This window comes from Falco punctatus, assembly GCF_963210335.1.
Source record: "Falco punctatus genome assembly, chromosome: 2".
Taxonomy (NCBI): domain Eukaryota; kingdom Metazoa; phylum Chordata; class Aves; order Falconiformes; family Falconidae; genus Falco; species Falco punctatus.
The window spans coordinates 32,458,067-32,476,044 of record NC_137581.1 but is presented as its reverse complement, the minus strand read 5'-3'; the positions used below and the strand labels follow the sequence as shown (position 1 = coordinate 32,476,044).

Sequence of the window (17,978 nt, the reverse complement as noted above, 5' to 3'; positions counted from 1 at the left end):
AATTTCATGAGCTGTTGGCATGCTTGTACCTGCAAGCCAGAGCCAGCACTCACTTTTAACCTTGAAGACCTGTGGAGGGTGGGTACGGGTTTGCCAGCCAGCCAGATACTGCTGTGGAGGGAACACAAGAGAGACCCAAGGCTAAATTTTTCAAGTAGTGTTCTGGTGCTGTGACCCATCTAAACACTACATATCCACTTGAAAATGATTTGATTGATTACAAATTACACCAACTCCACCCCATCAGACCTTCTTGCCTACAGTGGTGCTGACAGAACACCCTCCAGCTTAATTTCCGAGAACCCATAAATGCAAAAGCTATAAGGTCATCACCCTCACAGGCAAAAGAAGGGACCCTTGTTTTGAAAGCCAAGGTGGCTGTATTAGGAATTCAAAGTCAAGATACTTGAAGGGGCACACACTGTCCCCTAAAGATGTAGCCAGGATGAGCACACCTCCCACAGAAAACATGAAGGACAAGAAGTTTGCTTGGTCAGGGAGAAAGACCAGGGGTGATGGTTTCTTTCAGGGGTTTGGCTCCATATACTGGGGCTTCTTTTCCCAAAAAAGAACGGGTCCTACTTCTGGAGGCCAAAGTTTATCCATTGAGGAGAGCAAATTATTTGAAGACTAATACTGAATTTAGCATCTCTAGTTGAGTTCAGGAGGTGATTTTAGGGACTAGACTCACCTGAGTGAAAAAAAAAAACAAAACCAGAGGCATTGCCTCCTCCACCCATGCACTTGCAAGTGTCTATGACTCCCCCTCCCGTATCCACCTCACCCCACCACCATCCATCTGAGAAACCCCACCTCCGTTACTGCAGGGGTTTCCATTTCAGCTGCAATAGAGGGTAGCCTCTCGCTCTGCAGCAGCAGTGATATATTACCCACCCAGGTACTGACCAGGCTCTGTGCATCAGCTTATCTGCCAAGGTCTAGTCCCATGACCCTTTGTCCCTGTTAGCCTGCTGAATTTATGCTCCTTCTCTGATGTATTGCTACATGAAGCTGAAGGCAACGATGAAGTTTTTCCTCGTGATGCAGTTAAAACCATTAAGGGGAAAAAAAACAAAACCAAAAGCACGAGCAACTGTGTCACTTTGCTGAGAGCAGGTGGGGTGCAACCTTACTCTCTTGTTTGGAACATAGCAAATATCAGTTGATCAAAACGGTGTCAGGTATAGCATTTTTAATACAAATTTGAAAGAGCTATAAGAAAACATCAGTGCTGCCTTGGGGGGATGCTGGCCTGAATTTCGAGACCTTCAAGTGACTGGAGTTCAACTACATGGCTTAGGGTGAAAATCTCTACTTCAGTGATTCTCAGTGAAAAGACACAATGCCAAGTTAGGTTTTTATTATATTTAACCCTTTTGCTGCTTACTGTTGGAGTTATGGATTTAGAGGCATATTTAGATCCTGTCATTGGCTGCTAGTATAAACAGCATCTTCTTGAGCCCAGGAACTGATGGCTGGCTGCCCTTCTGTCTGTGGGGTCTCTTCTCCCAAGAAATTGTGGGTATTTATAAGTCAGCACCTCCTCATTTGCTTGCCCTTACTGGGGCAGTGCATTCCCAAAGCCATCTGTCAGAGCTGGGCTGGCTGAGGAGACTGAACTGTCTCCTTCTTCTCCCTCCCCTCCTCTCCCACATCATACCCTGTAATGCCTCCCTTAGTGGTGGCCAAGATCCTGCTGAAGCAGACCAAATTTCAGACGTCTCAGCACTCCCAGCTCTCAGGGGAGCACGAGACACAGGCTACAGAAGCCTTTCCTATCACTACTCCTTGGAGCCACTAACAGCCAAGAAGTAGTTCTGCTGGATCTCAGCTCCTCTCTGCTTACATCTCCACCATCCATGACCCTAACCAGGAATCCCAGACTTATAAAATTAAACAGACCATTCCCACAAACCACCCTGGGACTCCACGGTTGGATGGGATCAGGGGAAAGAGCAGAGAAATGTCTGCTCCCAGAGCAGTGCAGAATAAGCAGTGTACAAACGCAGGCTCCAAGATTCCCTGGTCCTGTTTTTCCCACTGCAAGTCTAACTGGACATGGATGTTGCACAGTAACCTATTGAACCAGATCTCATTAGCTAACTACAGAGCAGTCTAGCAGACCATTAAAAATTCAGCTAAATATAGGCACACATCAAAAAAACCATAATGCTAAAGCTCTGAGCCTCATTCATCAGGGAGCAGAAAATCATAACACACGGGATGTTCTTCAGAGGAGCCAACTGCAGCTCTAGTGAGCCAGAAAATTTTAACCAGATCTCCCCAGAATCACAGTGAGGAATGCTGTGCCTCTACTCTGCTGCCAAAAAACCCATCCTCCTGCATGCCTGGTTATTTTCCACGCTCAGACATGCACGAGCTCACACGGCAACCCAGGGATGTGCTACCCTTTCCAGCCTCCTCTGGCTCACTCCCGCTTTCAAGACTTGCTTGGTAGCCCAGAGGACAGCACAGGTCTTATTTCCCTCAAAACCAGACGTGTTGGTGGCAATCAGTCACGAGTAGGACCGGCAGCTGGGGACAGCTTTCAAACAGCCATTGTCACTGGGACAACCTCCTGGTCTGACCCTGTGAAGCCACTGCTGTCGCTGCTGCTTTTGGCTCACACCTGGGCAGTAAGGACACCCAACTGACAGTGCTGGGTGTCACGTACAAAGAAAACATCTTTTAATTGAGAGGCAGGTATTGCGCAGTGCTCTGAGCACAAGGCTCAGTGGCAAGAGCTACGGACCTCCCCGCCTACAGCCTTCAGGTTTCACCAGGATCTCATGGAGGCAGAATTAATGGAACAGACCAAGGAGAGACCCTACCAGATATAAAACAGGACCCTCACAGTGGTCACATAGGGTTAAATCAGTTTGTGCAAAGACTTTGGGATCACAAGTAATTTTCTGGTTCAAACCTCCAACATTATGTGCAACACAGTCCTTTGATAAGGGCTGAATTACTCCAGGAAACTTCAAAGCCATCAAAGAACTTGTGCTCAGTGACGTTTGTGCGCAGGGCTTTGAGTGAGTTTTCTCTGTTTTTCCTAGTCACTGCACAACAGTCAATTAAAAAGCACTGCTCTCTTTGTAGCCTTTGCTGCAGTACCAGGTTTATTATCCTATTTATCACCGCTGAACTGCCTCTAGCTGAATTATTTATAGCGCTGGAGAAGATGAATTAAGTGGTAAATTCAAAGTGGGTCACAGGGATGTTGCCTTGGCCTTACAACCCAGACATGTCGGTGGGCTGATGCCTCGGCATCCTTGGCTTCACAGGAGGGAGCATCATTGTCTGTGCCTGCCCTGAAACCTCGAGCTGCCTGCACCCAGCCAGTGCTCCCCTCCCTTTGGGCCAGAGGGGTAGGAACAAGTACCAGCACCGTGCGTTATCCTCCACAGGTGACTTGCCCCCACCTTTTTATCTGTGCATACTCTGGTATTTCCATTAAGGAGATCACTGCATCACCCTCAGGAAGAAACTCCATGACAGAGCTGCATTTCTAGCATGCGGCACGGCGTGCCACTACACTGCAGTGCCGGTGACAGGCTGCAGTGTGAGTCAAAATGCCCCAAAAATTCAGAAAGCAGCCCACCAGCCCGAGTTTTTTAGTTTTTAGCGTAGGAACAAAACAGCTACTTAAGCACGGGGTTTTTAAAAGGAAACCCTGCATGCATTTCCATCCCTAAACCCCAAATGAATCTTGTAATCCCCCAGCCAAGAACAGCCTGTGCTCCACAACACCTCCAATTTCAATGACAACAATGATTCAGTTGTATCCAAAAGAGGAGAATCACTATTCACATTACTGCTTTTCTTACACCACATCTGACTGCGTAGCAGAGGCTCCAGCAAAATGCTTATGCTGGGAGTCCCCTGGATACTCTCCATGTCAGAAGGTGGGGAGCCTTCCCACAAGCAAAGGGGATGGGGCACCTGCCTGGTATGGCCCTGGAACCACCAATATGAGGGCATTAATCTCATAATATTGGAGATTTACATTATTTTACTAATATCTATGTTCAAATATTATGCCCAAGCATTTTTTAAATCCACCTTAAAAATACATACATATATGAGGTGGAACACTGCTCCCTCCACACCACCCTTGTTCCTTGGAAAGAACCAGATGTGTTGATTCTGGTCACCTTCGGGTGTCATGGGAGCTCAGAGACCAGCTATGACCTCCTGTGTGTGGATGGAGGTCCTGGGCTAACAGGCACCAGGTTCTCAGAAACGGTCATCTGAAACTGAGATGGAAAACATGCTTATGGCCGTGAAACCAAAGGGCAATAAAAAAAGAGTCTTTTTCCTGTGTTATTGGTATTTTCTTTCCATGGTGCAAGGGCAGACAAATTTCATTATCTCTTGAGAAAATCTGTATCAACAGTATCACCTAATAGCACAAAAGACAAGGCAGGCACCAACATTCAGAATGAATTGGCTTTAATAGAAAGGTTAGGAAACAACCTCCACTTTTGGAAAGCTGCAATAACATTTGGTCGCTGTATGATGCAATCACCTTCCCTCCAACATTGCCTGGTACAATACTGACATCTTGCCCTCGAAAGTCAAAATCTCTTGGCTAAGAGACCAAATGCAAATAAAGAAGAGGGTTTAGGTTTAAGTACAGCAGGATGAAGAGTTTTAGCAACAGCGAACTTGCTGAGAAATGTGGTTTAAGTAATCCCACTGCTATTTTCAAATTCAGGTTGAATTTACTTAATAGCTCCAGCAAGCGGGAGAGCGTGGACCAGACTCCCCATCCTGGTCAGAGACAGAGGAGGAGGAAAGCAGACAACTTTAATTAGGAGGCAAGTCAATGAAAGCACTTGCTCAGGAGGGGATCATCCCAAGGACATGGACCCCCACATCTTCCTGCTCAGGAATACTCCAAGCACCACATTGCCTCTCTCCAGCATCCTCTGGCTTTTTGTTTGTTTTTGTTTGTTTGTTTTTTAATTCCATTTTACAGAGGTCCAGCCTTTCAGATTTGTAGCCAGTCAGCAAAGCAGCCTGGTTCTTCCTCCACTGGGAGGGAAGCACTTTGGGTCAAGTGAAGTCATGAGGAGGCAGGAGATGGGGCTGGCCAGACACACATACCCCAAGGGCACTGCTTGGGCACCCCTCTCTTGGGAGCCTGGGGATGGGGGTCACCTCATCCCATGCTGAGGATCTATTCTGGCTTCCTCATTTCTGTTAAAATGGAAACAGAATGCTTTTGTCCCAAGTGAAAAAAGAGGTTTCACCAATCTAAAATGAATGTCTCCAAAATACTATACTCTGCTCAGACGTATTAGAAAGAAATCTCTGAAATTATTACAAACTGGCATACTTGGGGATGTTTCAGGCTATCTCTGGAACTCCTTGCTTGCCCAGATCCATCCCTAAATCAACCCCGTGGGAAATCTAGTTCTTTCGCCCCAACATTTGCTGAGGAAGCAGAGTTTAAAAGGCACCCAGTCTGAACAGATGCCTGCTGGTCACAGGAGTAGTGGCCCAGCACAGACAAATATTGGTGGCAATTTTCTTTCAGCCTCCCCAAAACCAAGGCTACACTTCCATTATTCAGGCAGATCACCCCGTGTTTATAAAGTAAGTGGAGAGACTGGAGTGGGGGAAACAGGTTTAACAACTTGGTATCTACCTTGCTGCAACAAAGAGAAAACAAATCTGCTGTTTTCCTCCGACTACATATTGCATTTGTGCCAATTTCTTGTCTCATTTTCCAAAAGTACCCAGATCAGTGTCTTCATGGTGATGCCAGAGGCAAAGCATCCCAACAAAGAGGAAGTCAGGCAAAAATGTCAGGAGGCCTGCATGGATGAACAAGGAGCTCCTGGAAAAACTCAAACACAAAAATGAAGCCTGCAGAGGGTGGAAACAAGGACAGACAGGCTAGAAGTAATACAGAGAAACTGTCTGAGCAGCCAGGGATCAGGCTAGGAAAGCTAAAGCCCTGGTAGAATTAAATCTGGCCAGGGACATCAAGGGCAACAAGAAAAGCTTCTATAGGTATGTCAGCAATAAAAGGAAGACTAGGGAAAAAGCGGGCCCTCTCCAGAAGGAAACGGGAGACCTGGTTACCTCATACATAGAAAAGGCTGAGGTTCTCAACTTTTTTGCCTTAGTCTTCACTGGCAAGTACTCCAGCCACACCAGCCAAGCTTCAAAAGGCAAAGGCAGGGACTGGGAGAATGAAGAACCTCCCACTATCGAAGATCAGTTTTGAGAACATCAAAGGAACCTGAAGCTGCACAAGCCCATGGGACCTGATGAGATGCATCTGTGGGTCCCAAGGGAACTGGCAGATGAAGTTGCTAAGCCACTATCTATCATATTTGAGAAGTCATGGCAGTCTGGTGAAGTTCCCACGACCAGAGAGGAGGAAACATAACCCCCATTTTTAAAAAGGGAAATAAGGAAGACTCTGGAAACTATAGCCAGTCAGTCTCACCTCTGTGCACAGCAAGATCATGGAGCAGATCTTCCTAAGGCACATAGAAAATAAGGAGGTGATTGGTGACATTGTTAACAGGCAAATTGTGCCTGACAAATCTGGTGGCCTTCTACAATGGGGTTACAGCATTGCTGGATAAGGGAAGAGTGGCTAATTCTGCATTTGCATGTGCAAAACATTTGACACTGTCCCACATGACATCCTCATCTCTAAAATGGAGACACAGGGATTTGATGGATGGACCGCTTGGTGGATGAGAAATTGGCTGGATGGTCGCTCTCAAAGAGTTACAGTCAACATCTTGATGCCCAAGTGGAGACCAGCGATGAGTGGCATTCCTCAGGGGTATGTACTGGGGCTACTGCTGTTTAACATCTTTGCTGGTGACACAGACACTGGGATTGAGTGCACCCTCAGCAAGTTTGCCAACGACACCAAGTTGAGCCTGGAGAAGAGAAGGCTCTGGGGACACCTTATAGCAGCCTGCCAGTGCCTGAAGGGGGCCTACAGGGAAGCTGGGGAGGGGCTTTTACAAGGGCATGTAGTGACAGGACAAGGGGGAACGGCTTTGAACTGAAAGAGGGTGGATTGAGATCAGGCATTAGGAAGAAATTCTTTCCTGTGAGGGTGGTGAGACACTGGCACAGGTTGCCCAGAGAAGCTGTGGATGCCCCATCCCTGGCAGTGCTCAAGGCCAGGCTGGACGGGGCTTTGAGCAACCTGCTGTAGTGGAAGGTGTCCCTGCCCGTGGCAGGGGGTTGGAACTGGATGATATTTAAGGTCCTTTCCAACCCAAACCATTCTATGATTCTATGACAACAGTTAACCCGAAAAATGTTCAGCTGAAATGCCTACTGAATTTCCCCTCACCCAAAACAACAACTGCTCCTATGACTACTTAGGGGTTTTGGTGTGTCAGATACTCCTCAACAGAAGCTTTATTTTTCTGAGTTCGTATTGCTTTCATACAAGAGCCCGTGCACATACAGAGTCTATACAGCTTCCTTTAAATATACAGTAAGGATAGAAAGATTATACCAAGCCAAAAAAGCTGTCTAACCAAAAAAAGGGCTTCCGCCTGAAGAGTGTATTTAGAAACTAGAGGACAAATGAGGAAGAGTCACACAGCATAAGCCAGAAGAGTGATGAGATGTAGGGAGAGTGGGAGTTTCTTTCAGGTACTGAGCACTCCCCGACTGCATCAGCCATACCAGCCTGACAACTCTTTCTCACCTCACCCAGTAACAGCAACACACAGCACTTAGATGCAGCATTTTTCATTCATCCATCTCAAATTGCATCGCAAGGGAAGCAAAAGCGCTGGAATTAGCATCCCGGTCTGCAAACTGATGCATGGACCTGAAGTCCAAGGTCATGCAAAGGCAAACACTAGGGACAAACATAGGCCATGGAATAGTGTCCGTTGTCATGGATGCCAAGTTTGGACTTTCTCTTCAACCCTTGAAGCAGCCTGTCAGCTTTGTAGGGGCCGGGCAGCCTGCGCGGTTTGACTGCTCAGTCGTTTCAGTCGGGGCAGCGCTTCCAAGGCAGGTGTTTTACACTGGGAAGTAATTTCAAGCAGCACATCCACTTTAGCCCAGAGTCCCAGGGCTGCTGGGGCTGACAGGCACCTCTGGAGACCATCCAGTGCTCACAGTGGGGTCAGCCACAGCAGGCTGCTGGGGGCTGCGGCCTGTCAGGTTTTGACTATCCCCAAGGATATTCACAAGCTCTCTGGGAAACCCATTCCAGTGTTTGAACCCTCTCAGAGCAAAAACGTTTCTTCCTGTATTTAAAAGAAATTCCCCGTATTTTGATTACTGTCCCTTGCCTCAAGCCCTGGGCACCACTGGGAAAAACCTGCCTCCATCTTGTTTACTTCTCCCATCAGGTATCTATCCACATGGATAAGACCCCCCTGAGTCTTCTCTTCTCCAAGCTCTCCCAGCCCCATCCCAAAGAAGCTCCAGGTCCTTCATCATCTTTGTGGCCCCACACTGGGGTTGCTCCAGTACGTCCCTGTCTCTCCTGTACTGGTGAGCCCAGCACTGGACCCAGCAATCCAGATGTGCCTCACCAGTGCTGAAGAGAGAGAAAGGACCAGCTCCCTCAGCCTACTGGTGACTGATCACAACCCTCTGAGCCCACACTTCAGCTAATGTTTGATCTATCTCAGCATCCACCTACCTAGCCCACGCTACACCCATGAGGATTTTACAGGACACAGTATCAAAAGCCTTGCTAAAGCTACAAGCAACATCCACTGCCCTCACCCCAGCCACCAAGCAAGTAATCTCACCATAGAAGACCTGCCAGTTGATCAAGCATTTCTCCTTCATAAATCCATGCTGACTAAACCCAAACACCTTCTTGGCCTTACTACATCTAGACATGGTTTCCAGGCTCATCTGTTCCACCACCTTTCCTGAGGTCAAGGTGAAGCTGATGACCTTTAGGTCTCCAGATCCTCCTGAACTGGTACTCGTTTTCCTTACAGTCCTCAGGAACTCTCTCCAATTGTCTTGTGCTTTTAAAGATATTCAAAAGTAGCCTCATGATGACATCGGTCCACAGTATGACAGATTGCCACTTCTAGATAGCTTGGGGAATACAAAATTCTAGCCCAGACTTCTGCCTTTAACAGAACAACCTGCCCAAAGCGTTTGTATTTGTGCCTCAATACTTTTCAAACACTTAAGATCTGCTAGGACTTTACGACTGTTATTCCTGAATAACGACTGCACCGCGTGACTTGGACTAGTGGTGACAGGAACAGAGGGAGCAGAGGGACACCCCTTGTAAGGAGCTGACAGAGGATAGGAGCCAGCCCTGACAGCACCTCCCTTTGGAGCAGAGCTGATCAAACCACCCTATCCCCTATGCTCTCAATGCAAGGGCTGCAACATCAACACACAAAATCTGTTGCAAAAGCCCTCTCTGGCCAAGAAATCATAGGTTAGAAATGCACAACACTTCTTTCCCTTACCCTCATCTCAGGAGTAGCTAGCTGTGCTGTAATGTCACTGATTTTGTTCACAGGGAAGCCTAGATTGCCTAAGCTGCACCACCACGACTGAGTAAAGCCTGATTTTAGTATTTTTTTCTTCTCTCAACTGTTCTAGCTCAGTAGGTGAGATGGATTTAAAACAAACAAAAAACCACCAAAGCCCAGGAGTACCGAATTTAAACTAGACACCCACAATTACATATTCAGTAGCCAAGTTAGAAGATAAAAATAAAATTTCAGAAGTGTGAAGGTTGTCACTGAAATATTTTTATCTGAAGTGACTCAAAAGCCTGAGAAGTAGGATTTTTTCCTAATAACGCTTGAAAAAAAAAACCTCACCACAAACCCACCACCCCACACCAAAACAATGAGAAAGTGAAAAACTACACAAAACTTAATCAAGACTTTGGTTCCTGCAGTGTGTCAGAAGCAACAGGTTCTTCTTACACAGACACAGAGATGCATCTTATTAGAAAGGAGTAAACAAAACCCATCCCTCTTAACACAGAGCAGGAAAGCTGCAGGGACCAGAGAAGCCTACAGGCATTTGATAGTACCAGAAGGTCATTGTGGTAGCTTTCTTATCCTAAGGCTGAATCCAAAGTACGAAGCACATTCTTGAATAGCAGGAAGGGGTATATGATGTCTGAACACAGCCTGGAAGAACAGGAAAAGTAGGTGAGAGGAAGGGGCAGAGACCTTCCACTCATTGATCAAGACTGCAATTCAGAGTTTAACATTATTGCAGCATATGCCTCCACATGTCTGAAACGGTTCAATATGAGAACAGCAGCAATTCTGCATGTACGCAGCAAGCCCTAGGTTAAAATGCCTGATGCATGCCATAAACTGATCTCGCCCCAAAAGAAACCTACCTCCTCCCATCTACATTGAATCAGACTTTTAATATATATTTCTTCTGACATTTTTTGGTTTTGTGTGAAAGTTTAATATGCTTAAGTCCATAATGACAACATCATAAAGAATTCAGGTTAAAGTTTTTTTCCTGGTTCTGGGGATTTTTTCGGTGGGTTCCCCCCCCCCCCTTTTTTTTTTAAAACACAGGGTTAGCGTACAATCAAAAAAAGCTCTGCCATCAACTCAATAGGGACAGAAACACATTAAGGGTTGTTTAAAGTGCAATTTAGTAGCAGTCCTAAGACATCCATTTCTTTTCCTGCAGCTGTTACCCATGCTTTCAACAGCACTGGTACCACTCCACTCCAAAAAATCACGTTCTGTCCGAGTGCCAGATCTCCGTGGCTGAGAGTCCTTCACTGGTATTTTCATTGCAGTAAAACTGTAAGAGCCTTAAGAAAGTCCATGAGATTGAAATGGCTCGTGGGATCATCATGGGAAGAATGAATCATCTGCCTTAGAAATATAATGTTTATGATCAGTGCTTCTATTCTGCACATATATTCTTGAGACACAACTTTTACAAGGGTGTTGATATTTATATAATTCCATAAATTTAGACAGTGCATTACAAACACAACATGCAGTCATAGCTATAAATAGCAGAGCAGTGGGACAGAATTTTCAACTATTTCTTGTTTTCTGTGCACCACAAATGAGATGTATGCACAAGTTAAGGAACTAGAGGAAAGAAAATCATTATTAGGCAACAAAACAACCCCATGTGAGCCTGTATTTTAGATGGTGGAATGGAAGGCTAGACTTCTACCAAACAACAACAGCCACCAAAAAAATCAGTCCCTGAGATTTAACTCCAACATTTAACCATGACTAAAAGACAGAGAGCAGATTCTGAAGTGGAGGTTTTGACAAAAGATTATTTTCATAGCATTGTTTTCAGTTTTCAATGTCAATGTGACAAACTAACAGCTGCCCTTGACAAGGATTCTGACAAACGCACAATGTAATCAAGACTAAACTTGTTTCTAAACCTGGGCTGATGCTTTTTTAGTGCTCACAACACTACAGATGTATGCACAGATCGGGGGGAGGGGGCGGGGGGTGATAAACCACAGGATGCTGTAGGAGCACCATAATGTACCAAGGAAGACATTCTTCCAGAAGGCAAACTAATAAATTCCCAATGCATATTAAAAACGGACAAACCAGTAACTCTTGGTAAGCCTTCTAAACTTTAATACTAAGAGTTTTCTTCAAGAGCTAGATTTGTCAGGCAATGACTGTAACAGCAGTTAAGGCCCAAGGCTTAATGCTGGGTACCTGAGGTCAACCAGCAACCTAGCACTGATGCAAACAGTTACTTTGTTAATTTTTTAAAAAAAGGCTTCTCACGTCAGTCTGCACCCTCACGCCTGTTTCTCTGCTCAATTAACAAACTAGTTCAGAAAGCAGGAGACTCCTGGTACAAGCAGTACTTTTACAGCCAGGTCAGTTCTATCTTCCGTTTCATACTAGATGTATTACACTTGTATTAGCTATATTGTATTAGTAACAGCTATGGAAAAAATGTTCACCGAATAGTCATTTCAAGAGTACACCGAAACACTTCTGGACACTCAGATACACGGCAGACCATGATTTCACACGAGGAAGACCCATCCTACCGCAAGACTACCTGGCTCTGGTGATGGACTGACACACATTTCACAATGAGGTAAAACAGAGCTCTGAAGCTCAAAAGCAACAATCTGCACCTACTCTAGGGAAGGTCATACTCTGTGCCACTGCTGCCTTTCTGCCATGGAGAAATGCAATTACTCAACACAGATGCTGTTTTCACAAGGAAACTGCCACCTCAGACAGACCCGATCAGAAAAGTGGTTTCAGGGCTCTCAGTATGTACTTAAATGATTATTTTGTTATACTGGTGTCTTTCAAAAAGCATGAGTCAGGCAGAAGATGTAAGCCTGTGCTTTATTGTCCACAACAGACATCCATTCTACACTGCATCTTCACACTGAATTGACAGGGTTTCCCATGTGTCCTCATCTGCCACATGAACAATCTGTGAAGTCTGATCCATGGGCACTTTCTCACCCTGGGCTATTAATAATGTATCATCTTCTCCTCCTGCTAACTGAAGGTCAGAGCTACAAGAATGATTAGATTCATCAAGTTTGTCCATCAAAGATTCTGTTGTGGTTGTAGTGGACTGTTCAGTCTCTGATTCAGCTTGTGGTTCTGTTTTACAATGAAGTCCAAACATGTTGTTCTGGATGAGGTATCGAACACACTGCAAAATCACATTCCTTTCATGTCGGATGTCCTGGGCCAGTAACTGGAAAGAAAGAAAAGAAGTTGATGCACATTTGCTTCTGGCTTTGTAGCTGATACAAGCCTAGCAAGATGTATGGCTCTACTCAGTGATTTTGAACATCTCTAAAATTAAATAGTTGGCGCTCTCACACAAGTCCTGGACACAGAGCAGGAGACTGCCTTACCAGACACAGCACAGGAAAGCCATATATTCCCACCTTTCGTGCCTTTCCACTGACTGACCAGGACTCTGGCAGAGCCAGCGAGCATGTTTGACAGCACTACTATGCAGCTTGCTGAGCTGGGTGATCCAAGGGCTCATTCCCCCCCCCCTCACACCAGCTTGTGCTAATCAGACCCCTTACTATATCAGTTCATCTCACCAGCCAGGAGAAAATGAACCTGACAATTAGCAGCAAGCAGTCAGGTGTTCTGGGATTTTTTTTATTGTTTGTTCAGGCATTTTTTTTCAGGGGCACACGTGTCAAAACCTGACTAGTGTCAGCAAAGGGCCCAGCATAGCAGAGAAGAGGTGGGAGGAGGCAGCAGGGAGGGAGTTGCCCTCCTGGGCAGCAGCAGGCTGCTAGAGCAGCGCAGGCTGGTGGCCAACCACCACATCTAGTGATAGAGGCTCACATTAGTCATGATTCACTATGGTACTGGCACATGACTATCACTGAAAAGGATGAAAAGTACGTGCCCAAAGTGCACGTTCCAGCACTGCTCACTCAGTGCCAATAACACACTAAGGCAGGTAGAACAAGCCAACAAATCTGATGGTACCTTTGGATTAAGCTTTCAGTCTCAGTTTGCTCAGGTGATGGAGAATGTCACTGAACATACCGGAATATTAGGAATTTCATCCCCAATTACCTGACTGTAGACCCACGAGATAATGTTGTCATATCACAAACAGTAGGCCATGCATGCCAGTACATCAGGATAGCAAGTCTATTAACATCTTACACTTTCCAGGTTATACTGCATCTGTAATTTAATATCCTATGCATTTTTAATTAGAAAATCCCTATGAGTAAGAGATAAATACAAGGAAAGGAAATGTTTCATATCAGGTACCAGATTGCGGATTTAAATAGCAATAACTGGTTTGGGCTATAATCCACCAACATAAGTCTAGTAGCTTAAAGTGCTGGAGGCCTCCCTCATCTCCTTTAACCTCACTGAAGTTCATTTTGGTATTTTAAAATAAAAAAATTAAAGAAAAAAAATCAGCCAGAAGACTAAAGGACCTTTTGTCATTGAGTGTCAGCAGAATCTAGTACTCTGAACAAACAAGTTTAAATTAAGTAGCTAATCTGTAACCATCTGATCATTTGCAGGAGATCTGTATTACACATTGCAGAAGATCTAGCTAAATTTGGCTTGTAATGTCACAAATAAGCTTTCTTGTTGTTGTTCTAAGTTTCAACAGTGGTTTAATCAGCCACTTTAAAGTGCATGTTTCTCTTTAGACTAGTTACCAAAAGATGTTACAAGCACCTGACACCCAAAACAAGCCTTCGGAAACCTCCCATCTGAATTAACAGGTGCATGTTAGGGCAGACGGGACAGCACAGTGATGTTCTTTCTTTGCCGGACTGACAGAAACTGTTTAATTCCCAAATGGCCAAATAAAGGCACAGATGGGATGCCCCATCACCCTATCGAGACTGTATCGTTGCATTATATCTTTTAATGCAGGGATGGATCTCAGTGGAGTGATGCTACACAAGCTTTTTATTTTGTCAGCATACAAAATGGATAAACACACATTACTGTTTTTGCATGGCTACAATAAACACGTTTTAGTAGTGCCCAAGCTTACTGCCAAATGACTGCCAATAGACGTCTGCTGCTATTCTCTTACCTCCCTTTTCATATTTTTTTTACAGCACCATTTCACTGATACAACATCCTTTTCTTAGCAGTTCTACTTCCTCGCTTTTTGGATAAATTCTCAGCAGTGACTCCTCACTGTAAAATTTCAGCCTTGCTTCCTTGAAATTTTGTATGCTGACCATTTGCAACAGTGGAAGCCTACCTGTGAATCTCAGGCACTCCTCCCGCAATTCACAGCTATAGTACATGCCCTTTAACAACAGTTTTGAGCACTATTAAAGGCAAAAAAACCCACCAAAATGCTATTTTGAAAATGGACTATACTGGCAAGCTACAATTCAAGCTTCCAATATTCTGTCAGCTTCTCTTGGCATGTGGGACTTCATCGAACTTTCTTCAAAGCAGTGAGGACTCTGGATCACCAACAACTTTGAAGAGCAAGAGATAGACAACTGCATGCTTAGGGAGCTACACAAAGGGCAAATACTTCCTTTTCAGTCACTAGGAGCTTTAATTCTTGGCAGCAACAGTACTACATGCTAAAAGGACTATCAAGGGATTTCTCCTACATCTGCAGCTTGGGATATGCTTTATCAGGTACCTCTTGCCTAAACATCCTGTGTCGTTTCAGAGCCCTGATGTCAGTGGCACGCTGCTTTCTGCTGTGTTCCGCCCACAGCAAGTCTTCCCTTGATGGAGGAGCTCTTCGCTGGCTATTTACAGAACCACAAGGGTAATCTACCTATCTGATAATCTTTTGAACACCAAATGCAATAAAAGCTTCAAAGTTTTGTTTATACTAAAGCAAGTCACCAAGCCTCCAAATAAGACGCTTTGCACTGCTATTCAGAACAGACTTATAACACCTTGGACTCACCCCTACAACCCTCCTCTTGCTCCTGTAAGACACCAACCTGCTCTTCAAGGTACCCGTGCTATCACTTCCTCAGATTGAGTTAAACATGTCTACAGAGAAGAAACACACATACCCCTACAGATTGCAGCTCAACACCACTCCACAGTTCAAGGCACCAGCAGCCTTATCAACAAGATCTCTTCGCATCTGAAAAACTTGTGTGCTCCTCAATCAGAGGAAGGCAGCTGAATAGCAAAGCTGAAAGCTAAGGAAGATCAGAGTAAGGCCAATGGGATCACACACAAACAAAAACCTAATGGATACTACCACAGGGAGCAGAGAGGAAGGAATAAAGGTACTGTCATTTGTGCAGCTCATTTTAGGCACACGATTAAGTTGTCACCTCTTGCTCACTTTATGAGCTTGACATCAGTCACTACCTGAATGCACCCCAGGGTATTTCTATTTGTTTATTTAAGCCATCTACACCTTCTCCGAGTGAAATGCTCGCTGGCTATTTTTAAGACAGGACCTTTGCTAACAGACTGCTCTAACCTCCCACAGCAAAGAGAACCACTCACAAACAGTGCTAATCCTGCACAAGAGGCATTGTTTTAGTACTAAGACTTACCATTTCCAGAAGAGTTGGACGGCGCTTCGGAAGGAGAGGTAATGTTTTCTTGCCCCAGTTATCAGGCCCTCTGGGGCGATGTGCATTTGAATTCGAGCTTCTTAACATTGTGCCTGCATATTCTGAGCGTTTCTGATTCCAGTTTTGACTCCAAGTAACAGAAGTAGTTTGCGGTGTATTTCTGAGCGCAGCCTGGTTTTTCTCAGCTTTTGTTGCAGTCTTGACAGAGATTTCTTAAAGAAAAAGAACACACTTTCATCTCAAACTTAAAAGCTTCTTTAACAAGCTTGTATCTCCATGCACTGGCAGTTTGTTAGTACTATTCTTGCTCACATAACCTGATGTGAAGATGTTCAAGGTTTACTTAGAGGAAGGGTGGGTTTTGTTTGGTTTGAGTTTGGGGCTTCTTTTAAAATACAAATAATAATCTCTAAACATTCACAGAAAGGAAAACAAGATATTTAAATTCTGCAATACAAAAAATAAAGTAGAAGTAGTACGAGCTGAACAAGATTATTTAAACTGCAGCCTTGTTATCACTTAGCAAGTACATTGCTTCCACTTCACAATATAGTTTGCTGCAAATTTGGCTGCTGAGAAAATCATGATGCAGTTAGGGCAGAGGATGCCCAAGTTCAATTCCCTGCCTGCCAGATGCTCTCTGTAACTTTGGGTAGGCTACCTAAGGCAAGTAAGCCATAGTAACTACCTGCAAAAACAAGTAGTAGCAGCAGTTCTCTACCATACACTGATGGATACACTCAGACAAGCACAAAATCTACGCACTAGAGAGTTCAAGCCTTACTTCCAACACCCAGCAGCTTTATGGAAAAAGCCCTTAAAGACATAGAAATTAATTCACAGGGTGAGCATAACAGCTTTTTCCTGGCACTATTCAAACATGATTTGAAGCAAGGCTGCTTCCCGCACCACCCTACCCCCACCCCCACCCCCAACTAAGGGAAAAAAGGCTTGGGAAACTCAATGACACACGCCCTAACCCAAGACATTTTATATCCCCCACTTCAACCCAGGGCATGCTGCTGAGAAAAGGCAAAGATGGGGGGGGGGCGGGAAAAAACTCTACCCAGTCTTTCAGGAAAGTCTGTTTGAGGCTTTCTAAAGTATGCTGTAGAACTGGGGCAGTGGGGGAGGGAGAAGGCATTAGTGCGACAGGGCAAGTGGACAAGGCCATCCCCATGCAGCAACTGCCTCCACAAATGCAGTGTTCTGTCCAGGTGCTTCTCTGAGACTGGGAGCTATCACCATACTGGTAACAAGTAATGGCTCACCCAGTAACCCCAGCTAACGCTCAAAACTAGGAGGGAGGAATGGGGAAACAAGAGGAGCAGAATAACAGCATACCCTTTTACACGTCCTAGCCTGTCTTTATGCATAGCTTACAGCAGTACTAGCATACACTGTCACGGAAAGCAAACTGGAAAGAATGTGTACATGGACTGCAAAAACATCCCCGTGCATAACTAACAAGCTTGTCTGTTTACTTGTATAAGCGTAAAAATCGACAGGTACCAGGCAGCTCTGAATTACAGCAGTGGCAGAGAGGCCAAAAATCAAAAGGCATCTCCACAGCCAAGAGTTTCAAAGATAAAGCCACTGAACTACTGGTCACTTTAACATCTTTGCTAAATGTAAGCCACAGCTTACATGCTATATTTTCTTCTGCAACACCTTTGATTTCTTTTACATTTTTTCTCAAGAAATTCTAAGTACTGCATAGGTTCTGACTGATAGCCTGCAGCTTTCAGCAGCTGGGAACGCAGCTGTAAAGAGCTACTGCTCTCACAAATGCTGTATTTATAAATACACAGGGATGGGACAACGGGGTGAGAGAGGGCAAAGGAGAGGAGATACAGGAGAGGTTAAGTCCCCAGCCCTCCCCAAAGAAGGGTAATTTGCAATCAGGTTTTATCATTACTTGCGGTCCACACCAGTGCAGTGATGCAGGGTAGAAGGGGAGAGG

At 45.0% G+C, this 17,978-nt stretch overlaps 1 protein-coding gene across 2 annotated transcripts in view; it reads right to left on the bottom strand.

The window, feature by feature from the left end:
- Nucleotides 1–8,951: 8,951 nt before the first annotated feature.
- Nucleotides 8,952–17,978, bottom strand: part of NUFIP1 (nuclear FMR1 interacting protein 1) — a 127,176-nt gene continuing 118,149 nt past the window's right edge. For both annotated transcript variants that reach the window (XM_080376771.1, XM_080376770.1), the window contains 2 exons: nucleotides 15,995–16,227; nucleotides 8,952–12,690 (listed from right to left, as the gene is read on the bottom strand). In XM_080376771.1, the coding sequence (XP_080232897.1) occupies nucleotides 12,352–12,690; nucleotides 15,995–16,227 (572 nt within the window). In that variant the 3' untranslated portion in view covers nucleotides 8,952–12,351. The remainder of the gene's footprint in view (nucleotides 12,691–15,994; nucleotides 16,228–17,978) is intronic.